We start from the raw sequence: 23,914 nt of genomic DNA, 5'->3' as shown, positions 1-23,914 counted from the left end.
TTGAGATTCTGCTTTCCAGCTTCAAAGCCATTCCCTAAATTATCCATGGGCTGCTTCACATGAAAACAGAAAAGCAAATGGACATGGGTGTCTTTATCAGAGGGCAAATGGCAATTAATTAAGGTGAGATAGCCACTGAGGCTGCAACCCTGGGATACATCAGAAGAGGTACTTCCAGTAGAGATGGTTAATGTTAAAGCCAGTACGCAAGACACCAAAGTTTTCATCTCCTGGTAGACAGGGTTGTGGTTACTTGTATCCCGCAAAAAATAATTTAATCTGTAAAAACTATGAGGACGCTAAAAGAAAGATACATACTGTATCTTATGAGAAGTCACGTGAGACGGGTTGCACAGCATAGCTAAATCAAGGGTGAAAAGGGGTATGAGCATTGCACAAAAATACGTCTGGGTATACACACCCCAAGAGGAAAACAGCAATTTGAACTAAAGACTGGGAAAAGATCTGGACTTAGGCTCTTGAGTTAAACTGGAAACCAAGGGAATGGTATTCTTGAGCAATCTTCTATGCAGAGAATTCCTTTTCAGACAGAACTTGATCAACTTATAGAGGCCCAGGTGATGCTGTGGGCACCTGCACGAGCAGAGACTTGCCAGCAAAGACATAACTTCCAGTTGTCCAAGTGGCCAGATTACAAGGTGTTACATGAAAGACTACCAATATTAATTAGGTCAGTTCCAAAGCTGCAGTACACCATCAGAGCATCAATTTTACAAGCAAATACCTGAATGGACTAAAAGCGTACCTGAGATCTACATCACTGCTGCCACAATACAGGGAGCAATCAGCTTGTTCACAAAAATCCTTCCGCCTTTGACAGTTTTTACAATACAAATTATATATTCCACTCAAAACAAATCAATCTGCTACTGGATCAGCATTCATTTCTTCACAGCTAACATTAATCTGTGATAAAACCCCCAAAACTAAGCTATCACACCAGCTTTTTTTCCCCTCAGCTGTTTGAGAATTATTAACAGTAAAAAGGGGGGGGTCTGAACAATTCGTGGGGAGAGGACACAGAGCTCTGCTGCCGAAAGAAACAAAGGCAACCCATTAATAAAAATTCATTCACTAGGTGTTAGACAGAAATGAACGAAACGGTTTCATCCATAAATTATCAAGTTGGCATAACTTTCTTGTTCAGTGTCAGTTATTCACAAATTAAAATACAATAAGCAGAACATAATTGAGCATTTATTGCTTATGGGCTCTAAAATGAGGCTTAATCAGATAGTGACTAAACCTCAGCATGTACTCTTTTTAATAGACACATTTTATTTAACGTACAACAACCAGTGTACGCCATTTAAATTTGAGAAGGAAGTGTTTATTCCAAATTCTTCAGATGAATAGCGTGTACGATTTCCCTGCTACCCTGCCAACTTGTGAGATGTGACAGGGCATTATTAAAGCCCTTTTAATTGAGAGTAAACCAGACGTAGGTGAGCTATAAACCATTTGAGAGAGTAACTGAATGTTGGCAAACAGGAAATAAATGCGCTGTAGCCATACCGTTATTATACGAAAGTGCCCAAACACAACAGATGCCACATAGGTATTAATGTCAGCTTAAATATTTATAGGGATATATCAAATGTAAATAATAAAGACTCTTTCATTGTGCGCAAGATGCATAGCGATAATCTCTGCATTTCCCCCGGGACGAGAGGCAAGCACCAAGTTTCCAGTTAGCGGAGCATCCACCCCCACACACACTCCTTCAGATCTGCACTTGGGGAATAAAAGTTAAAACTACAAACTAATGTCGCGGCTTCAGAAGCGCAATGGAGGGTTTGATCGGATTAGAACAGATGAGGGTCTTGCTGTCATCTGGAATATGCTGTGTTAAAGAGAAGACAGCAAGCCTGATTTTGATATGCAAATGTTACAGATATAACTCCCCTAGATGTTAGTTGTAGAAAATGCTGATCCAAGAAAAAAGGGGAAAAAACCCTTTAACAAGGCATGAGGGTAATTCAAAGCCAAGTACTTTTAAACAGCACTTAACAAGTCCCTAGAGCCCACTCAACAGCGGGCCACCCCAGAAGTGCCATCTTCTGCCCCTCAACAGCTTGAAAAAGTAGTAATTGCAAATCCATTTGCATTTTTCTTCTCAACTTGTCCATGTTCATCATTCAGCAATGCAGAAAGGAAAAAAAAAAAAAAAAAGCAAGCGGCAAAGGAAAGGGAACCCTCCCGAAACGTGTGGATAACAGGAGAAGCCAGCGCCCCAGTCCCCCACACCCCTGCGCTTGCACCTTCACCATCGCTTGTTTTTTACATTTCGCTCCTAATTATGTTGCATCTATTGCCATACACTTAATTAGCTGCATTAATGTGATTTCTTTTCACATAGTCAAGCAATTAAGAGCTATGATTGAGTTTCATTCAATTAGCCTCAACAAACATGCTAATTGATGTCCCAGATGCAAATGAGGTGCAATGAGAGAAACCTGCTAGCAATTGAGAGTTGTGGCAGGGAGACCCACAGCTCTCAGCTTGCTGACAGCAGCACAGCTTAACATGGCTCCCACCTTCTGTGGAGCTGCCTTCGGAGGCCGGGGCGGGGGGGAGACAAGCCATTAGTGCCTCAGTTGTCCCAAATAGATCCCTCCAGGAATAACAGGCAGCGCTGAATCAAATCAGCGTTGTCTCCAGTTCTCACGGCAATGGCTGGTATGAGCCGGAGAAGAGCGTAGTGTTTTCCTGCAGCCAGGTCGGCATTACAGACCCTGCGAACACCACGGTTTCTTCAGCTAAGGACTATAAAAGGTCTCCATCTAATCTCCAAGCTCATGAAATACCATGCAGGTAACAGCCTGCAGTTATCAGTAACTGGCAACTTAATCTTAGTCAGCTGTGGGGCAATGCTGCCTCTTCCAGTTAAGGCCAGAACGCATCAATCAATCAATAATCCCTAAAAATATGCTCGCTATATTGATTCTCATTGCTTTTCATCCTGAGGTTACCGTTAGCAGTTTGCTCAAATATAGTGCTGCTGAGGTGTTAATTTGACTACTCAAGGCCATTGACCATTATCTAGAGGACTAAATAAACTGTTAAAATATCAGCGAAAATCGTAAAAGCTACATTGACTGAAGATGACACAAAATATTATTTGGCAGCACCACAAAATGAATTGCCTTGAGTAAGAAAGAAATGATGTGCCATGACACAGAATAACGTAAAGTAAAATTACTTTAGTTCTGCTCTTAATACAGCTCTCCATTTACAACAGCAGAAATTAATTTAACCAATTAACTGAACAGAAGCCTTTCAGACATGCAAATTGAGTAAATGGGTATGATGTTGTTTTCTAAACAGACCTACCAAAAAGAAACACTACTGTTTTGGGGGGCCCCTTTTGTTTTCAAATGCCAGGGGTTGTTAAACTTGCTGCCATACATTGCAATGGCTTCTGATTGCCCCTGAAGCCAGAGAAGATACTCCACCAAGGCCCGCAAGCTGAACCCAGACTTACATGATGCTTCCAGTTAGCTGCCTACTATCTCCCAGCTGAGAAGACTGAGGACAACAGTCAAACATCTCTTTTTCCACAGCCACGCTTAGTGCTGCTGCTGCCTGCTTGGCCCCTTTTTCAGGGAAGGAAGGACATACGGATGAGATGGAGGGAAAGGCAGAAGAAAGTGCTGGTTGCTGCTTCCATGAAGCTGTGACTCAAACTCACACCATCCAAGTCTACTACAGATATCTCAGATACTTCGCTGAAGGACCACAGAGGGTGGCAGTATGGTTCCTCCCTAGAATGATCCTGAAGTTAAAGATGAGGCCCATGTTAGGTATGTAACACTCTGGATATCAAAAACATTACAGAGTTTGAGGATTTTCCAATATCTTTAATACAAGAGACGGTCATCTGTGTCACACACACAGAGACACACACAAATGCCTCTCCTACTACCTAGGTTGTATTTCAAAACCACAGTATTTCATTAGCAGCGTATTAAGCAAGAAAATGCGTATGAATGCTGAGTTACTGAATATTTATCAGTTAGTACCATGAGAGCTAAATTCCCCATACTTTTCTGTATATCTGCCTGCATGCAAATCCTTCTGTCCTTAAGGTAGGTATTTTCCTCTTGATTTGCACAACTGCAAAGTATTTTCCAAGGTAACGGAAAACAAGTCCATGAAGAATGAGAGCTGAACCATTTTACTCAGCCAGGTTTCCGCTGCACTGAAGCACCCGAGCGGGCAAGTCCTGGCAGCCTGCCTGCACAGGCAAGTTCAGTTCTGCTCCAGCAGCAACCAAAGATGGAGTCCGACTCCTTCTGATTGAACTGCTTTGGGCTGTACTTCTGTCCTGGGATTCCCGTGAAAAGGCTAATGCTGCAACCTAGTCTTCTTGGCCAAGAAACCTCACCAAGAAGACAGAAGGATCAAGCTGTAGAAGACAGCAATTAGGGTCTCCTGTGGCTGGGCTCGGTTGGACAGAGGATTGGATAGCTCTCAGTGGATAAAGCTACCTTGCACAGAAATCCCCTTCGCTGAAGTTACGTCTTACACATCATGGCACTTGGTGAACAGGACTCAAAGCTCACATCAAAACCCTTCATCTCAGGACTGCCATGTGGCTTAACATTAGCATATATTAAAAAAAAAAAAAAAAATCTCTCCTAGAGAGCCTCCCCATGTGTTTCTTCCACCATGTACCTGTCCCACTGCCACCCTTTTCCAATGCACAACATACCAAGCAAGACAGACTCTCAGAGAACAATGCCTTTCCGCATCTTTAATGGTACACGAGTACGAATGTCACACTTTTTCTCATTTTGAGCCATTAAAATCTCTCAGAAGCAGCCAGTTTTTCCAATGCTAGGAACTGGTCCAGTCGCAGTATCCTTCCCAGATCTGTCCCTGGTTTACACTGAGCTTCCGAGAAAAACACCTTCATTTCGTGCTAGTTTTTCCCCACCATTCAATCAGACAAAACACTCCTAAGGCTTAGCTTACTGAGGTTGAGATAGTGTTTCTTGATCTGAGGTGAAATAAAAATTATTATGGAAAGGAAAGTTTATGGCTGCACCTCTGGATGACATTTTAAAGACTGTGGGTGGCATATTTTTTGAAACACAATTCCAAATTCGTGAGCTGACCTACTGGACTCACAAAACCTATTGTTCACCCTCAGCAACAACTGCTTCCAAAAAACAAAACCCAATCCCCTTCCCCTCAAACCAGACCAAAACCCCCAAACCCCCGGCAGACCGGTAAATGGATGGAGCCTTGACTTTTGTGCCTGTACATGGCAGTCAGACATTTTTATTGCAAAATGCCGTCTGGAAAAGATGCAAAACAAAATTGCTAAACTGCAAAAAGAAGAAAGGGAGGGGGGAGAAAAAAAACAAAAGGCCCCCTTCCCTTTGCTTATTGAGTTCAAAGGCATAACATGCAGCACCCTGCAGCAAATGGGAAGCTACACTAATTTTAAAGCCATAAAACGCTATAAAGTGCCCTGCGGGGCAGGACTACACTGAAGCTAGTTGCACCTAAATAAGACATGGTTCATTTACTTCGCAGCTTAGCCTAATGTAATCATCAGCGGATTTCTAGCCTAGAGTTGTAACAGGCAAATAGCCGATACTGCGGAGGCGACACTCCCAGCCATTGAGGGGCCTCAGCTAGATTGCTGTTGATTAGAAAATTTTTCAGTTTTGACAAGCACTTAATGAACATAAATCGCTCCTTGATTGGTTTCCATTTGGGGCCACAGGCACACCTAAGAAGAAACAAAAGTCTGTAACTCCTCTTCCCCCCCCTTCCCAGGAAGGACCTCAGCAACAAACCTACCATCAGGTTATGAGCCACAGTGGAATATATTCATCAAATGTTCCTGTTAAATTAGCCATCCTCCCCTCTCGCATATAAATATGGGCATAATATCATTCGGCTTCATAATATATAGTTAATCTTAAGAAAAGCAATGAAATGTTATTTTCTGAGGAGAGCATAGGAATGAAAATGCATTCTGGAAAACACTGATCACTCTAAAGCACTCTGTCCTGACAAAAAGAAGGTCATCTCGAATCTATTTTATTCGCATCGGAAATCAAGAACATTAACATTTCAGTAATAAAAAGCATTGACTATATCTATACTATGGTGTTAATCAGTTTGATCAGTGTCGCAGGGGCGGGGGAGGAAGTTAGGGCAACACTTTCAACACAAAAGCAGTTTCACAAAATGCTGGATTTTTTTTAAATGGATCACTCATTTTCATAAAGTTTTAAGAAAACTCTGTCATCTGCACTGCACTTCTCATTCAGACTTTGTAACAAGAACTGCTGTAAAAGACAAATCAGAGTTTTACCATCCTGAGTAACTTATGAAGCATTTATATCCCCAGCAGTTAGCTCTGCTGGACAGGAAGCTCGAATTTTATAAAACCCTGTGATTAATTAATACCTTGGCTTTTACCATTTAAATTGCAACTTATTCCGATACCAAAAATCTTCCCCGCCTTTTTGAAGAGAGAGTAGACCCGACACTGAAACGTATGTTTGCTGCTCATTACTACGTACCGCAAGTTTGCACAGCTCTGCTGCAACAGCAGTATTGTGTTTGCTACAATATCCTACGCTAATGACGTGATAAATCTTGTCATGCCCTCTGAAATGAATGGACTTGAAACTAAAAATGCTTCACATTTGCCTTGTTTGTGCATTTGGTGACCTGTGAGTATCTGTAACAAGTCACGAAAGTGATTGTAAGAAGTTACTGTGAATAATCAGTCTCCCTCTCCTTCCCCATCGACTGGGATTACATATTTAAGAAGTAATTCACAGGGTGGCTTGCTGATCATCAGTAACTACAGTCTGATTTTTCACTGAGCAGAGCGGGTGCAATGGCACTTTCAGGCAAGATCATTTCTAGTTTGAAAAGCCACAAAGCCGGGGGGGTGGAAAATAATTTGCCTTGACAGCTCTCCCAAATGACAGGTCTCACTTAAGGACGGCAAACACATTTTAAGCTTCTATTTTCCCCATCCATTTTTAAGTTTTTCTCCCAAACTGACCTTCACTCCATCACATCTTTAAGATAATAAAGAAGTTTTCCAGGAAGCTATAAAGTAAATGAGTGATCTCTACAGCTATACCACTTTATAAAAGCCTCTTTTGCTTTTAAAACACCATAGGTTATATGTTTTACGTTTGGTATCTTTACCAAAAAAAGTTACAGCAGCATGATTAACACTTATTTTTTCCATAAAGGTCAGTTATCCTCTAGCTATCACTAGTAGCAACATAAATTCACAGTGAAACATGCTAGAATTAAGAAAGGAAAGCTCTGGGAAATTTAAGTCAATAACGTTAAAAATGAGAATGCTGCTCTGATCATGGCTTTGATGAAAAGGCTTCCAGAGAGCGCCAGTTGTGGTGAGCAGAAAAAAATATGGCATCAACTCATCAACTGTAATAAGCAATTACTATATGCATATTTTGTAACTGTTCCTATAATTCATTTCTTCTATCTTAACCAATGTTTTAGGCATATTAATGGATGCAATAACTATAGTAAGAACTTACACATGCTTCAGACAGATTTAGCTTCATCACCAGTCAAACTACATCCTCATTTTTGCTCTGTAGGATCGGCTTTGATCACTACTCTTTCAGGAGGTAGAGCTACATCTTATGTGAAAAGCAACATATACATATCCTTTTGTCAGTTCAAATATGTATTTACTAAAGCCCGATTTGAGGATTAGTTGTGCATAGGAAAGGCCAGCTAGAAGGGCTGTCAGAGCCAGCCAATATCCAGGCTTTACATTCCTTCGAAGCAAAAACAGGAAAAAAAAAAAAAAAAAGGGCATACACAATGGTATTTTAGAAATATATAAGAGCATGAATATTTCTATTAAAGCAACACAAACAACACACTTCAGAGCTATTAAACAGCCTGAGGTAATGCAACCCTGAAAATAAGGCTGAACCGAAACAATGTCTGTAGGTGGTTATTCATAACCACGAAGGCGAGCGCTGCTCCCTTGGCTAGAGCAACACCCAGCTCGGCTGCCGACAGGCCACGCTCAAAGATGCCACACAGCCCAGCTAGTATGGTGTTCTCTTAAAAATGAGGAGAGACAGAATACTTTACTTGCAAGCATGCTTTCCATTTTCAAATTATTCAGGAAACTCATAAGAACTAATAATGCTCAAAAATTTCAACTGCAGCTCTAAGAAAAATGCTGCATATTATGGGGCCTGAGGGAAGTGCATGGATCTGCAACACTTCCAGGTACCAACATAGAGGACCTTTTCAATAGCCTCCTATTTCTCACCAAGTCTGCCTTTCCTGGAGGAAAGAACCAAGCAAAGAAAGATCAATTGAAAGCCCAGTCCCCCACCCCAAGTCTCAAAGAATTTTACAGGCCTATGAATTGGGTCTGTTTTGTATCACCTTCTGAGATGTGTCCGTGTAATATATTGTTGAAGCTCTTGAGCAAAGTTTAGCCTAGTGTTGGATACGGCTCCTTACCAGGCTGAAATGTTGCTTTTTAAAAAAAATACATTGAGTTTATTTGAGGATAGCAACATTGCTAATGCTCCCTTTCAGTTAGCTCACGTAGGCTGCTCACCCGGTCAACAATATTTTTAAGGAAGAGTTTTGAAACTGTGTCTACTATCAGATGAACTGAGCAGACCAGGTGAGTCCACACACTTCTCAAGGAGCTAAAAGATGGGCTTCCCTCCCCCGCCCCAATCACTACACACCTCAGCACAGGTTAGCAAACTAGATTAGTGAGGATCGGAGCAAGGTTAAAGAGCAGCATTACTGCAGTACAGACCTCAGCAAGCAAAAACGAACCTTGCTGTGTAGGTACATGGGATTTACACACCATGTGTTCTAGATGGGCTTTTACATGATGGGCATCGGACCTTCTTTCTCTTGTATCTAAGAAGCTATTCTTCCCCCGTAAGGTGCCACAGCGCTGTGCTTTTACTTGAAAGCAAATCTAGAACAGATTAAATATAAAAGGGGAAAAAAAGCCCTTCCCTAAAAAAGCTGTTTTCAGGTTTTTTTTTTTTCTTTTCATAAATGAGGGGCAGTGATGATGATGGGGATACAGGATCAGAAAATGGACATCCACAGCTAAAGCTTTGTCATCTACTGACCTGTGGCATGATGGCAACCCTCTGGAAGACAGACAGTGGTGAAACATCATCAGCTATTCATTGGGATAAGGCTTAGATAAAGAAGCAGCATCTAACGCTGCCCAGCAGGTATCCTAGTGAATACATTTCGAGAGCCCTTGCACATTGCATTCTGCCATTAAAAGCCAAGAGATGCCTAGACAAATTCCCCTGGGTTCCTTTGGGGAGGCTGACACCGAATTTGTCAGCCAGAATTTTAGTTATCGACTAAACGGCTATACTCCAGAAGCGTAAGATGAATAAGTAGCTATGGTGAACTTTGAAGCCTGCAGGTCAAAGTTCTCTCTCATTATCCCCACCATTTTCTATTGGCATAGCTCCTCAGCATCTCAAGGGACTGGAAGGTTTGAGGCTCTTGAAAAAAACCTGACATGACCAAGTCAGAAAACAGTAGGGTGCTTATGTACATATATTTTTCTTTCCCCATTTTTCTTTCCCCCCACTTTCTTGAAAAGGAAGAAAATGAATTTAGCTATTGTGTCAAACGTCAACCCAGTGGCATTAGTAGTTACTCATTTAGCTGGCAGAATACAGCAGTCATTTCAACATGCTGCCCTGCCAAACAGGCCTGACCCTTCCAGGGACACCTCCTCTGTAAGAAAGGTACTAATATTTTTCACTCCCCATCCCAAAACCTTTCATTTTGTAGCCAGTCCTTTCAAGGAGGATGACAGTACTGATTTCTGCAATACGCACACATTATATTAAAAACACTGCCTTCACGCCTGAGCCGCCACTGAATGCATCTGACAGAGACAACTGATCTACCTCTGGCCAAATCTCAAGCAATATTTAATACAGTGCTCACTATCAGCCATTAAATATTGTAACAGGTTCTTCCAATGCAGGTGTTATATTCTGACTCAAACCACAGCCTGGAAAGACCAAATTATCTTCTAAATTTACTTCTTCTGCCACCACTAGAGGCCAGCCCACCTTTCGCTTCACAGAATTACAACTGCAAAATTCTGTCTAACCAAAATGATCTGCATACTTGAGATAACCCAAATCTAACTATCAGGTCAGATTAGAGCTAGGCTTTTCATGAGTTTAGGAAACTGACTTTACATGGTTAACAAAAGTTCTTTTCTTCCATGCTATTTAATGGGAAGGTTAGTAGGAATGAGGTCCTGATTTTTCAAAACAATGTAAGAAATTATCCCAAACAGCAATGCAAACACAGTATTAAAAATTCATCAGTTTCTTTGGCTTTCTGTGAAAAAAGCAACAAGCAGTTACAGCTAAAACTAGCAAAACCAAACCAGAAATACATTATCAGAGTCCTGTTTGGGGAAAAACCCATTCACTTGGCCATACCCAAGAGGAAATTCTGACTCTCCTGCCTACAAAGTTTTATACACACTGTATGAGGAGTGCAATTGAATTCAAGTATCTGGTCCTGCCTCTTCCTCCCACTGTGGTTTGCACAGGGCAGAGAAGATGCTACTCACATACTGCTGCCTGATGGGTGACAAATGCTCTGCAGGGTATATTAACAATAGTTAATTGACAATAAATAGTTCATTGACAGTATGGAAACACATTGCAGAAGCAGTGCAGTGACGCCCTGAAGGCTAAAGACAACAGAAACAAAGCATTAAACCAGCATTGTTTATAATACAAATCATGTCATAGATTTTAACACAAATGAGCAGAACCCTAGATACTCGTAGAGAGTGGATTCAGTAAAGGTGTCTCAAGAATATGACGTTTTCCCCAGCAGCTTCTTGTCAGCTAGGAGCTGAGCATGGTCCCTCACCACTACCTACCCACATATACCCAAGGGAAAAGTAGTACGTTACAAAGCTCTCCAATCTACGCAAGGAGGTCTGAGCAAATGGAAATACGGAGCCATGTACCTTTTTCTTGGGGGGGGGGGGGGGGGGGGGAGTGGGGCATGGTGGGGGATAGAGGGAAACAATTACAGGCTAGTAATTACTTCTTTAAATGGATTCTCGCTAATCTCCAATGGATTTACCTCTAATCTCAAAGTAATTACCTCTAATCTCAATGGATTCTCACTCTGGGGGAGACTAAGCAGCTCCAGGGAAGCCTACAGAGAAGTAGTACTCTATTGTCTGCAAGAGGCAATGAAAAACTAACACGTGCACAGCAACTGCCAGGAACAATAGAGCACTTCTACAAAGCGAGGAAGGGACTTGGGTGCAGACAATGGCAGCTTGTCTCCTCCTTGCTTGATGACCCAGAGTTGGCCAACACATGCGGGAGCTCCATGATGGCTGTCTCAAAGGCATGCAGTATTTGTGCTTCCCTTCTGTGAGCAACACCAATACACAGTTCAGGTATTTCAGGACTACTTCATGGCAGAATTCCCCAAATTTAAAAGCACTAAGAGTGGCCAAAGAGGACAGACAGACTTGTACAGTTTCACAAAAAGAACAGTGAAAACCTTGCTCCAGAACACAAGGGCTGAGGGACAAGATTTCTGATGGAACGCAGAAATGCCTTGAAGCTATGTCATCTAACTTATTAAATAATTTTTAAAAGAGACATGGATGTAGCATCAGAAACTATAGCAAAGCATTATTATGGCAGGATCTCAGACTATGAAATCTTGTGTCAAGCCAGAGAAAGTGCTAATATTCAGCAGACAGGGAATAGCAAGTTGGTGCAAGCACAGCATTGGTGGGGCCACACTCCACAGACACCACCCATCTAAAGCCTAAGTTTCCTGCCAGTTCCATGTGCAGGTCTATAAGCCCCAGAGCATATCTACGGAACCGCATCTCATTGAAAGCTTGATTTTTCACTCCTGAATGAAAAATTGCCCAGGAGCTCAAAATGACACCAACAGGTTTAGAAACAACTGGCCGCCCTCCAATTTTCATATGTGGTATAATGATAAAATATAAGACCAGATACGATTCTAAAAATCTTGGTGAGGGTCACACCATGTTTTTTGTATTTTACCATTGCCTATACTACAGAGAAAGTGAAGGAGCTGGGAATCCTCTGGGAGTTTCAAGATCTGGAGTCTCCACATTGGCTCTGTCTTTTCAACTGCTCTGGCATGGAATGAGCTCTGACAAATCTCACCTTTCCTCCTGCTGGCGTGGCTGGGGCAGATGGCGTGGGCTAGTTCTGAGTCAGATCACTGTGCTCCTTCCACCCCCAAAACCGTACCTAGGATTGTGCTACACATACCAAGAGGGACAGACAAGATACTTGAGCAGAGACAACGGTAGATGCCTTATGGCACATATTTTAATAGGTATGCCATTTTCAAAAGGCTGCTCAAAATTACTTCTGAATAAACCATAACCACTGCACACTGACAAATACCAGAAAATTTCCTCACTCTTTACTGCATCTAGGACACTTTTTCTTATAAAATGTTTCTCTTTTTTAATCCTGGGATCGACAACAAGTCTGTAAAGGCTTAAACTGTTTCAGCTGCCTCTTGGGATGCAAGGGAACCCCAGTCCCAGGGGATTCAAAGGAGCTTGACTGCACTGTTCTGGTTTCGGCTAGGACAGAGTTAAATCTCTTTCTTGTAGCTGGTATAGTGCTGTGTTTGGGATTTAGGATGAGAATAATGTTGATAACACAGGGATGTTTTAGTTATTGCTGAGCAGGACTTACACAGAGTCAAGGCCTTTTCTGCTCCTCACACCACCCCACCAGCGAGGAGGCTGGGGGTGCACAAGAAGCTGGGAGTGGACATGGCTGGGACAGCTGACTGCAGCTGACCAAAGGGATATCCCATACCATATGATGTCATGCTTAGCATATAAACTAGGGGAAAGCTGGCTGGGGGTCTGCTGCTCAGGAGCTAGCTGGGCATCAGTCAGCGGGTGGTGAGCAACTGCAATGTGCATCACTTGTTTTGTATATTCTTTTATCATTATTATTAATTTTCTGTCCTATTAAATTGTCTGTATCTCAACCCACGAGTTTTACCTTTTTTTTTTCCCCCCGATTCTCCCTCCCAGTGCACTGCGGGGGGAGTGAGTGAACAGCTGTGTGGTGTTTGGCTGCCTGCTGGGTTAAACCACAACACTGTACTCAGAGTTGCACCAGGGAATTTTATTTCAGATTATGCCTTTTTGAGAGGGAGGGGAATGAAGAGAAAGCAAGAAGTTCCTCCACCAAAGAGGGCTCATCAAAAACATGCCAGGATGAACTCGCTAACACTGCTTTATCAGAGCCTCGTGTTGCTGAACATTCAGAGAGCACGGTGTACTTACATGTAAACTAGGATGGTAGGTCAGCACACCGTTGTCGCACAACGTCACGTATTTCTTCTTCCACTCTTTATTCAACGACTTGCCACTTCGCTTTAGCAGCATACCCTATTAGAGGAAAAAAGAAAAGAGATTAAACACCCTTTTGCCAACGTACAACTATTTAAGTTGCAGAAAGAGATAAATATAACTGCCAACATTTTTAGATACGGTCTCTCCTGCAAGTTACTCATTTTCCCATGATGCACGTTTTCTCCATCAGCAGCTTCAGTGTTTGTAATTTAGGAGGAAAATCTCTAAGTGCGGCTTTCATAAAGCAAGTCATGTAAACAGAAAAGACTGTTATCAACACTGGCTTTGTCCAACAGGTAGAGAAAACCCCTTTTGGACTGAATTCCATGCCTCAGGAAACCACATTTTAATGCGACACGGAGTAAGGTTACCCATATGCACTCCTAGTTGATAAAGACACCACACTCAGAGCATTTCCTAGCCCTCTAAAATAAATCATGAGTCTCAGGTTGAGTGAGGATCCTACTGTATGGCTTGTGCTCCCTTCAGCGTGTTCCTGGGGATTCCCTGGTGTCCATGCTCAGCCTCTCCACAAGCAGGGAAGAGCACATGTTTATGTTCTTATTCCCTTTGCAGTAAGGTGACACCGCAATGGAAACCCTCCTAGCTATTCATTCCAGCAAGAGAGACACCAATTCCAAGCAAGAGCAGCAAAATGGAAACAGGGCAAATACAAAGTTTTTCCAATAAGTTCTGGATAATTTAATGAAAGAGGTGTGATCAGAGAGGAAAGGAAGTGGGCAAGGTGACTCACCTTTCCACAAATCCTATTCAACATAAACATCAGTGATGAATGCTAACAATCAACAGCTGAGATAAAAAGTCATCATAGTGTTCAAATGGACAAGGACTACTACTGCATATTAACCTGTTCTCAGCTTAAAAATAGAAAGTCACTTAGAAAAGCAAAATATAACATGCTGTAGCACACTGAAGGTGGTAAATCAAGCCATGCTTTAGCAATGCACTTCCCTAGGAAATTTTAATTTCCAAAACCAAGGCAGAAGGCAGTTCCTAATGAATTCATACAGTACTTTGGTTACTGAAAGTCTTACTGAAATGTCCTGGTGGAGATACTAGGTACAGTACCCACCACAGGGACTCACTAGTTCCACAGATCAAGTTCTGATAAAACCAGATACTTATATTCATTTCCTTAAATCATAACCAGGAATCTAAACCAATACAAACTTCAGTTCTCTAATCCCCATAAAATGAGTCTTCCATTCTCATTTTCTATGGAACTTAAAAAAAAATGGGAAAACAGAACGTAGAAAGATGCACTACCAAGCATGGTGCTTCCAACTCCCATGGAGCTGTTTTGCTAAAGCAAGTTAAAACCTTGAAAGCAAGTTATGTTATCTGTTTTTCCATGAAACCTGCAGCTTTATAAAGTGATCCCTGCAGACCCAATCCCAAAGCCACGAGGGGACAAGGCGCAGTTCTGCATGAGCAGAAGTCCTCCAGAGCTAGGCAAATTTTTTTTTCTCCCTCCATTCCAGATAACTTTTCGCTGAAGTCCCTTGCCACAATCCACATGAACTAACAACTCTCCTTTTGCGGCCACAGAGATGATCCCAGCAGAAAAGCCAAGTTCACAACCGCCTGTTTGTGGACACACATGTTGAATAAAACTTCAGAGAACAACCCTTCGTGATTCAAAGCAATCTGTGGATGGGACCATAAAGAAAAGCTTGTGCGGATGACTGAATTACACAGTGTTACAAACTCTGAACTTTCTGACCGTCTGGGGGTCAGATTGCTTTTTTTTTTTTGCTGTTCCTTGCTACAACTCAAACTTTTACAAGAGAGAACAGGGTTTCTGAAACGCTTTCTTACAAAAGCTTCTGCGAGTGTGAGTCGCACATCCCAATTACCGTCTTCCAGTGGTTAGAGACGTTGTTTTCTTCTGTTAAAAAATGAAAGCTTATTTCTGCCTTTGACTTGTATGTTTGTCTATAGTAGGTGATCTGTCGCTTCACCTTTCCAATCTTTCATACCTCACCTGCAGCACGTTCGCTTGCGTGTAGGGGCACCCAATTCTAGTTATCGCTGTGCTGTGGGGATCAAAAATTACTGTTCCCTGCACTGGTCTGTTTTTCAGACCTTTTAAAGGGGAAAAAGCTGTAAGGATCACAACGGCGATTTCCGCCCCCCCCCCCCTTGCCTTTTTTTTACATGTTGAAGAAAGTAAAATATATATTTTTCACATGTTTTTAGCCGTCCCTTTGCTATACAAAAAACATGTCACTAATTACGTAATTTTCAATTCATGGCAATTATAAAACCAATAAATAGTAAAAACCCACTACTTTTAATGGGTTTTACTACATAGAGGTTTTGCTACTGTCTAGGTGTGAATTATGAAACCTTATTTTTGGATCTAAATGACGAAAATGATCCGAATGGGGTTTCACCTTTCTTTTAAAGTGGAATTCTGTGCTTTCATGTTAAAAAAAATACTCACCAGTAAATACAGATGATGTACCTTTTTGTGCCTAACTAACAAAGCAGACTTCCCAATCCATTTTCTTTGGGCACTACCTTGGCAAAAAGAATAGATTTTCATATTATGTGAGAATTAAAAATATCTTCTAGTACCTGCAGAGGAAACTGCTCTGAATACAAGCAGCTAACTTAAAGTGTTATGAAGCAGAGAAGCCCATATAAACCACACTTTTTTTCCCCAAGGCCAGAGACCGCCACTTTGTCTGTGGTAATTACATAGAGTGGTCTGGAGAAATGCTCTTAGTATCGGAGTTTAGATCAGTTATAAATGCACTTTAACATTAACTAAACTTAAAAAAAATAAATGGCCCAGATATGACAAGAAATGTTACTTAAAAAAAAAAGAAAAAGCCCTTCACTTCAGTCACATTATGTGTACATTTAAGTCACATCAGATACTCTGCCTAGGAAACGAGATACATGGGTTCCCACTGACCTTTGGTACCTCCGAGGCAATTTAGAGGTAGCTTGGGCACATCTCCAGTCACAGCCAAACAGGCCCCCACGTACACACAGCACATCAGAAAAATCACATTTAGTCTCCAAGCTATGCAGTAAGGGACTAAGTAAAGCAACTTCTACTTCAAAATACTGATTTTTTTTTTTTTTTAAATAATCTCTCCCTCAAATTATTATTAATCGGATAACATTATTTCTTCCAATTTATATGAAATCTTTCATTGTTACAGTCTTCCATCTGCTATCTTAGCCCTGCAGTTCGGCGTAGCTGACCCAAAGCCTCCAGATTCAACACTAAGAATTTAACACCTCCAATTCACTCACAAACTGAGAAGAATTTCACACTTCAAATTAAATTTTTTTACCACCTTCCCTCCAAAATTGCAATTCTGTGTCTGATGGAGGAACGCTTCTCCTACCAGCCTGCGCTAGCTTGTACTTTTAATGAGTCACAGGAAAAAGACTTCAACCAGAGTGCACGAACTTCACTTCTCGGGTTTTGCTTGAGGAACTGCGTCACCGTACAAAGCAAACGGAGGAACCGTCTGTACGTACTGCGAGCTCTTTATTAGTAATGTGTATGCTACGTCTAGTCCCAGGAGGTCATTGCAAGCCAAAAGCAATGTTAAGTGTACAAGCTTTAAATAACTTACAAAGTTAATGTAATGAATGTAAGTGTTATCTGAAATCCATCACTCAGTGGCTTGCTGTAGCCTCAAGCTGTGATAAAACACCACTCATAAATTTATATTAAAACTCTGTTCAATAGCAATTATTTACCAACAAAGATTTATTGATTGCATTTGCTGTTAGAGACTGGGGCCCTAACGGAGTCAATCAGCTTACGTTGTTGAGCTTCAGGGCACCAGGAGAAGTTACAGACTGCCAGCAGGCTCTGCATCCCGATCATTACTGTGAGAGCAGGAGCAGCTAATGAAAAGCCGCCAGTGTAGGATTGATTGGACTTAAGGTAAAAAAAAAAACACCCAACACCAGTCAAGGGACCACTACGCATAATGTACACAGTTCATCTGAATACGCAGTAATCAGCTAAATCTCGCTGCGCCAGATGCCTTCTCGTGAGCTACAAACCTTGCTTGCTTAAACAACGAATGAAGACAAATGGTGAAACAATTATGAATTTGCTTTACGGAAACGTTGCAGGTTTTAAGCAGCAAATAATCAGCATTTAAAAAAGTGACCTCTTGAAGTTGCTTAATACTGCATCGAAGATGCTGGTAGGTGAGCCACCTTATTTTTTTCAGACAGGCCAGACAGATGGTAGCAGAATAGACTTATGTACTTCCCACAAATAAATGTCTTCAAAATGCACACGAAGATCATCCAGAGACGTCTACAGCCACTGCTTGGCCCACAGTATTAATACCATGTGTGAAACAATATACTTTTCATGGCCTGTTGTGCTCCATTTTAATTTTCCCACTTTCCCATGTATTGTGGATTTTCCAGGGGCCACAAGATACAAAGGGTTTCACAAAACAGGATGATACCAGTGATCGCAGCTTAACTGACTGCACAGTTTTTTGCGTTTGCTCCAGCTGTAGTACTTGAGTTGAGTTTTTCTGTTTTTTTTGTTTTTTTTTTTGTTTGCTTGTTTTAATAGGACTTGGTACATTTGACTTTTCTTGGCATGCCAAGTAAAAATGGTAGAGCCCTTGAAGTCAGCAGAGCCAAGACTGGACCTTCTGGAATAGGAAATACAGTGCTTTGTTTTCTGTTTTCTTTCAGAGGCTTACACCACTGCCATGGCTGAGGTACTGGCATCATGCAAGCTTTTTTTCTCTTCCCCTCCCTAATTTTTAGCCAACCCCATACTGTTACCCTGATGCTGTTTTGACAGAATGAAATATGTAATCTCACACTTAATCATTAACAGCATAAATTCTTAATTTTCCACTCAGGTTTTTAGTTCTCCTAACTATGATTAGCAGCTAGCAGCGCTATGAATTTTCTACAGCTCTATCATTTGCATCCTGTTCACAAAAGAACTCACGCTTGTCAGAAACATCCTCCCTTAAATAACTGTAAAGGTCAGGATCACAAACTAACTGCTACATATGAATTCTGGTCAACAAAACATCCGCTTCCTTTAAATCTATTAACACGGTGAACAACTGCTGGTAAATCCTACAGGTTTGCATGACTAGCCAACTCTAGGTAGTCTGGCCTGCAGCACTGGGACTAGTCTAGCTTGTCCTAATAACACACAAGAGATTAATTCCTAGTTGATATTTTTTTGCTTCCAGAATATTTAGCTGTAACAGGTTTCTAGTCTTAAAGTCCATTCTTCCAGCATATGGTAAACACCAGCTCAAACTACTTCACCTACAAACAATACTTGCATGCTACAGGAAGCTTATGGTAGTCGCTGCTCTCTCTTCAACAATTAATTTGAGCAGATACGAGAGTATGTAAGTAATCCTCTAGAAAATAAACTGCTGACGATGCCCAATGTATTTGAAATCCTTCCATACAAACATAAATTGTTTTCTTGATTTCCCAAACTTCAGTCTTTTTTTCCCAGGAATTTAAGGGAATGCTGCTTGGTCTTTTGGTCAATTAGCTATGAAGCTGTTTAAGTTTTTACTGTTGGAAACCTGTAGCAAACATCTCGTACAGTAACCAGGCACTACTGGGGACCAACTGAACCACAAAACAAAGGCTACAAGAAAGCGGAGTGCCTCTAAAGAGGCCTGGAAACAGGAGACCTCAAATGTCCTCAAACTTCAGTATCTAATGATAACATTGGAAAAAAACCCCAACCCCTAAAAGACCCCATATATTCTCACTGCAGTCAGGCACACAGGAAAAAAACCCCACACCTTCCTTGAAAACTGGCACTACAGCAGTAGCAGAGTTTTGCTACAGATTCAAAGATGCTTCCCCATTGGAGAAACTATTCAAATTTATGTTATACACCAGCTTTACGAGAAAATGAAATCAGAACATTGAACCCAATTCTCTTCTAACATTCCCTGAACACAAGGCAATAACTCAGCGCAGCAGGTAATTACACCATGAATGGTTACCTAATGCTGAGGCTGATCAGCCACTATTTCCATCTGGAGACAAAGAAAAGAGAGGCTCTAAGATCTGACTCGAAGCAAAAGATAATAGCTTTGCTAAAACTTAAAGGACAAAATCAACCTGCAACCCATTATTTTCCAATCTTTCTACACACAAGCTACTAAAAAAATTAGAAAGATTTACTAAAAAAAAAACCCCAATGCTGATTAAGCAAGTCTTACAGTTCACTGTAGCACCGGCAATGAAGATTGCCACCTCCAACGAAGAACAGCTACCGAATTCCTGCAAGGAAGCTCAGCGCTAAAGACATGGTAAATGGGAAGAACAAACTTAGTGCTCACTGTTATTCCGTTTTTATTTTTAATGATTACTCCAACAATTCAGCCTCCAGATTTTGACCTTACCTGCCAACTGCGAGTAATGCACAAGTTTCTCTGATATGCAGCAAATAATTTTAAGGGAAGTTTTCACAACTCCACAGATTGCAGCTGCAGTTTTTTTAAAAGGTAGGCTATGTATTTCCAACATGACCATAGGAACCTATTAACCTTACTTATAAGCATGATGTGGTTGAGAAGTGGTGAACTGCAGCACACTTTGGGGTCTAGAGAACAGGAAGCCATCATCTGGCACATCACATTCACCCACCTAACGGGCAACTTTCTTAAGAGGCAAAAAGATGATCACGTAAGAGCAGTCACCCTGGTGTCCAAAGAAGAATTTGAATGGAAAGCTAACGACCCAGCCTGGCTGCAGTATCCAGATGGAGCACTAAGCACATTGCTCTGGCAGAACGTCGCAAGACCAAAGCTGCACCCGTCTGCACAACGGCCAGGATAATACTCCAGACCCCCAAACAGGCACATCAAAAGACAATGTGGTACACAGAGTTGAACGACAGAGATGCTCAGCAAAGTAGGAGACTTCTCCTTCAACCGGAGCTGAAGGAGTTCTCCTTCAACCAACAGCTTTGTGAAAGGGGCGCTCTTTTGTTAGCCCTGGTTTATGATTATTTCTAAAATCAGACTTTATAAAATCAATAGCACATTGCATACTCTACAGTTACCTGTATGTCCCTTCTACAGAGTTGAATATTCAAGCATGTTACAAAATGCAATCACATATTTAAAGAAATGGCACATCTCTCGCTCTAAACCCAGTTTACCACTCTGAAAGAGTCACAAGATTTTTCTGCCTTACAGTGTTTTCTGCCGCTGTTGCCTTCCGAGGTTTGTTCCACTTACCCTGGACTGTTTAAAAAAAAAAAAAAAATCATCACAGCCCTTAATAATCTCAAGTAGTTGGTTTATTAACCCCTTGGCATTGGCAGTTGTGGTTTCCCTGACACCATCGTCAGCGCTAATGTGAAATGCACTGCGATGCAAATCATTATCTTAGTGTCGGAGAAAGCAGACGGCTGATGCCAAGGGGTCTAAGTCAGCAGTAGAGGAGCCAGCAGTGATCGGCTCCTTTTGAACTCTTACCTCTTGCTGCGGCTCCAGCATCACGCACTGCGCTCTATCTATGCTGGCCACAAATTAAGTTAGCATTCACGCCAACCAGCTTGGTGAAACACAGCTACTCTAGACTAAAATTAAAAGGATAAACAATGTTGGGAAACCGATTTGGTGCAAGTAAACATGACTGCATGACATGGTTAATTTGGAAAAGGCTCTAAGAGAGGAAACATTTGCGGCGGTAGAAACTGCTGCAGGGTCAGGCATGAAAAAGAAGTAACAAAACATTTATTTCCCTTAAGAAACAAACTGAGTGTTGGGGGGCATGATATAAAAAAAGGAATTATCATGCAGACATTACTACTTCTAGGTAGATGATATGGCTCTCGTTATAGTAGCGCTCCATTCCCTGAAACCTGAAATTCTCTTTATCATATTTTATATAAAATAGGGATTGGGGCGGGGGGTGGGGGGGTGGGGTGCGTGTGTCCATGGGAGAAAGGCCATGAAAAGCTTAAAACCCAATTTTAACTTTCTATCCTGATACTATAGTGTTTCCATAGAAACATCAGGAAGACCACTTAAGAGCAGCTTTTTTTTGTAGCCATGTTTGGCACCATACCCCTCCCCCGGACAACCTATTATTTCACAAATGGATGCTTTTTGCAGCTTGTTCTGTGCAGGCTCCGATGAAGGGGGGAAAGAAAAAGAATACTGGATCTTTAACCAGTTCCCTTGTGGCCCCCTCCCTTTTTTGTTGGTAATATTTCTGTCATTCTGCCAGGGTATATGGTACAAAGGGTTACACTTTAATTGAGCTGTCAGCATCTCCAACAATCCTATAAAACTCCGATTATGCACGGCGGGGTTAGTGACACACTTGTTATTGTGGATGCCCTATTTGCTAAACCCGAGCCCCCCCCTCACAGGTCACATAACCCACGCGACCTTCCTGTCATTAGCTGCGTCTATTCCTACCTCACTGCTGTGAAAATCACACAAGCGAAGGCTTCAAAGCCCTTGCCAGGACTGAATTCGACCAGGAGCTAATCACCCACAAATCCAGCTCAAATGGCAATAATTGGCTAAACTGCTCACCTCTCCAGAGCTCAGCAGTAATTTGGGATAATAAAGAAAAGAATTATTCAGCTAACTGCCCTGAAATGTATGCTTTGTGACCGACACACTTCACATTTTAATAATGATGGACACAAAATCCAATTTAATACAGCATCTACTGAATAACAAAACCAAGAACACTGGCAGAAAAAAGTGTGTGCTTTTTTTTTTTTTTTTTTAAACTGTGTTCCATATTATTGTGCAGAAAGGATTCACACTTTATGTTGTGAAATTTTGGGACCAAAAAAGGTCTCCATGAACAACCCTCAGAAACTCTGCACCATAATAGGATTTTTAAAAAAATGTTTTATTTGTTAATCAAAAGGAGTGTCCTGCATTAAAAAATAATTTCACTGAACAGTTATACCTCTGGTCCTTAAACCTGTGTAGGGGTAAGATAAGAAATATCTTTTTTTTCTTCTACAATAGAAGGGTACCTTCTTCGTTATTTTAGTTAACAGTATTTCCTGATTGCCTCATTTTTCTTTACTTTTACACCTTGTCCTCTGGTCACAGGATCGTTGGCATCAATGACGCCACTACATATGCTTGCTGGATAGGTAGCAACACTCCCTGGACTGCTTCGTGATGTGACCAGCCTCCCAGGATGCACTGAACTAGTTCAACACTGCAAAGATGGTCCATCACTCTTCCTTCCACCCACCCGATTCTTCTTCCTCAAATCTCTCCTAAGACCAAGAAAAAAAGAAAATAATATATATACATGTGTGTGTATACACACATAGAAACAACAATTCCATGCTCTGACTTGTCATACTGTTTATATACCTCAGATGTCCAATTCACTCAGAGAATAGGAATGAGGATGACTTTCATCATGAAGATCTCTTTCAGAGATGCAGTTAATGTATGTTGGACAACTAGTATCCTCTCTTCGCTATAGCAGAAAAAAATAATAAGGAACCTAATGAGAAAATATTCCTTCACCCTCTTTAACTGACTCACCTTACCTGCTAAGGGAAATTGTACATATTGAATTAGCATCTTCCAGACACAGAGCTGCTTCAGAGTTATTGAAACGTTACAAAATGTACCCATAATTCTCAAACTCAGTGAGTGAAATGTCTCGCCGCACCAGGTGCATTTTCTTGCTGGCCTAGCACCAAGAGGTACGTATAGATGGATTTTGAGGGAAGATGTGTCAATGTCCCTGCATGCCAACTGCCAAGAAGATCCAACATCAACAGGCAGCAATTGTTCTTAGTTCCGAGAGGGATCACAAGTGCTACGTCTGTCTCAAGAAATTAGTTTAGAAATGCTTTATACCTCACTTATTTAAGGCATTCACATACCTGCAGTTTTATAAGTTAACAGAAGGTGAGTCAGAAAGAGCAGTCACACAAGCAGATATGTTAACGAGCTAAAAGGGGTTATCCATTAAAATGGTTCAGTAAAACATGACACAACTGGGTTTAAGCCAGATCCTATTTCCTAAAGATCACATAATCATGTTTCATGTTCTTGAAAGAGCTGCAGAAAATGGGAAAACCCATTTAGTCATAACCATATTTCTTGTACTACCTGATCATTACAACAAGGATCACTTTGGAGAGAATACTTTAATATAGTTGTAACATAAATATACGCTTTGTTTTCCTTAGAATACAGTGTCTGGTACAGTTTGTTTATGTTTTGTGAAGAGAGAAAAAAATGTAGACACTGCCCTACTGCACACCAAGATGGTGCCCAAGCTGGTTACATGGAGACCACCATGCTGTTCCAAGAGGACACAAGGAAGAGCAAAGCCACCATCTTGTGACACCGGAGATGTAATATATACCCTGAAGACCACAGCCCATTCTGGACACAATGAACTGCCAACTGT

At 41.4% G+C, this 23,914-nt stretch overlaps 1 protein-coding gene across 4 annotated transcripts in view; it reads right to left on the bottom strand.

Moving 5' to 3' along the window:
- AGAP1 (ArfGAP with GTPase domain, ankyrin repeat and PH domain 1) overlaps positions 1-23,914 on the bottom strand; it is a 395,766-nt gene that overhangs the window by 134,956 nt on the left and 236,896 nt on the right. For all 4 annotated transcript variants that reach the window (XM_087731869.1, XM_087731868.1, XM_087731867.1 and 1 more), the window contains one exon: positions 13,409-13,513. In XM_087731869.1, coding sequence (XP_087587995.1) covers positions 13,409-13,513 — 105 coding nt within the window. The remainder of the gene's footprint in view (positions 1-13,408; positions 13,514-23,914) is intronic.

Source organism: Nipponia nippon, unplaced genomic scaffold (genome assembly GCF_047370975.1).
Source record: "Nipponia nippon isolate SJK-2023a ecotype South Korea unplaced genomic scaffold, ASM4737097v1 scaffold_5, whole genome shotgun sequence".
NCBI classification, from domain to species: domain Eukaryota; kingdom Metazoa; phylum Chordata; class Aves; order Pelecaniformes; family Threskiornithidae; genus Nipponia; species Nipponia nippon.
The sequence above is the reverse complement of the archived record's forward strand: the minus strand, read 5'-3'. Positions and strand labels throughout refer to the sequence as shown.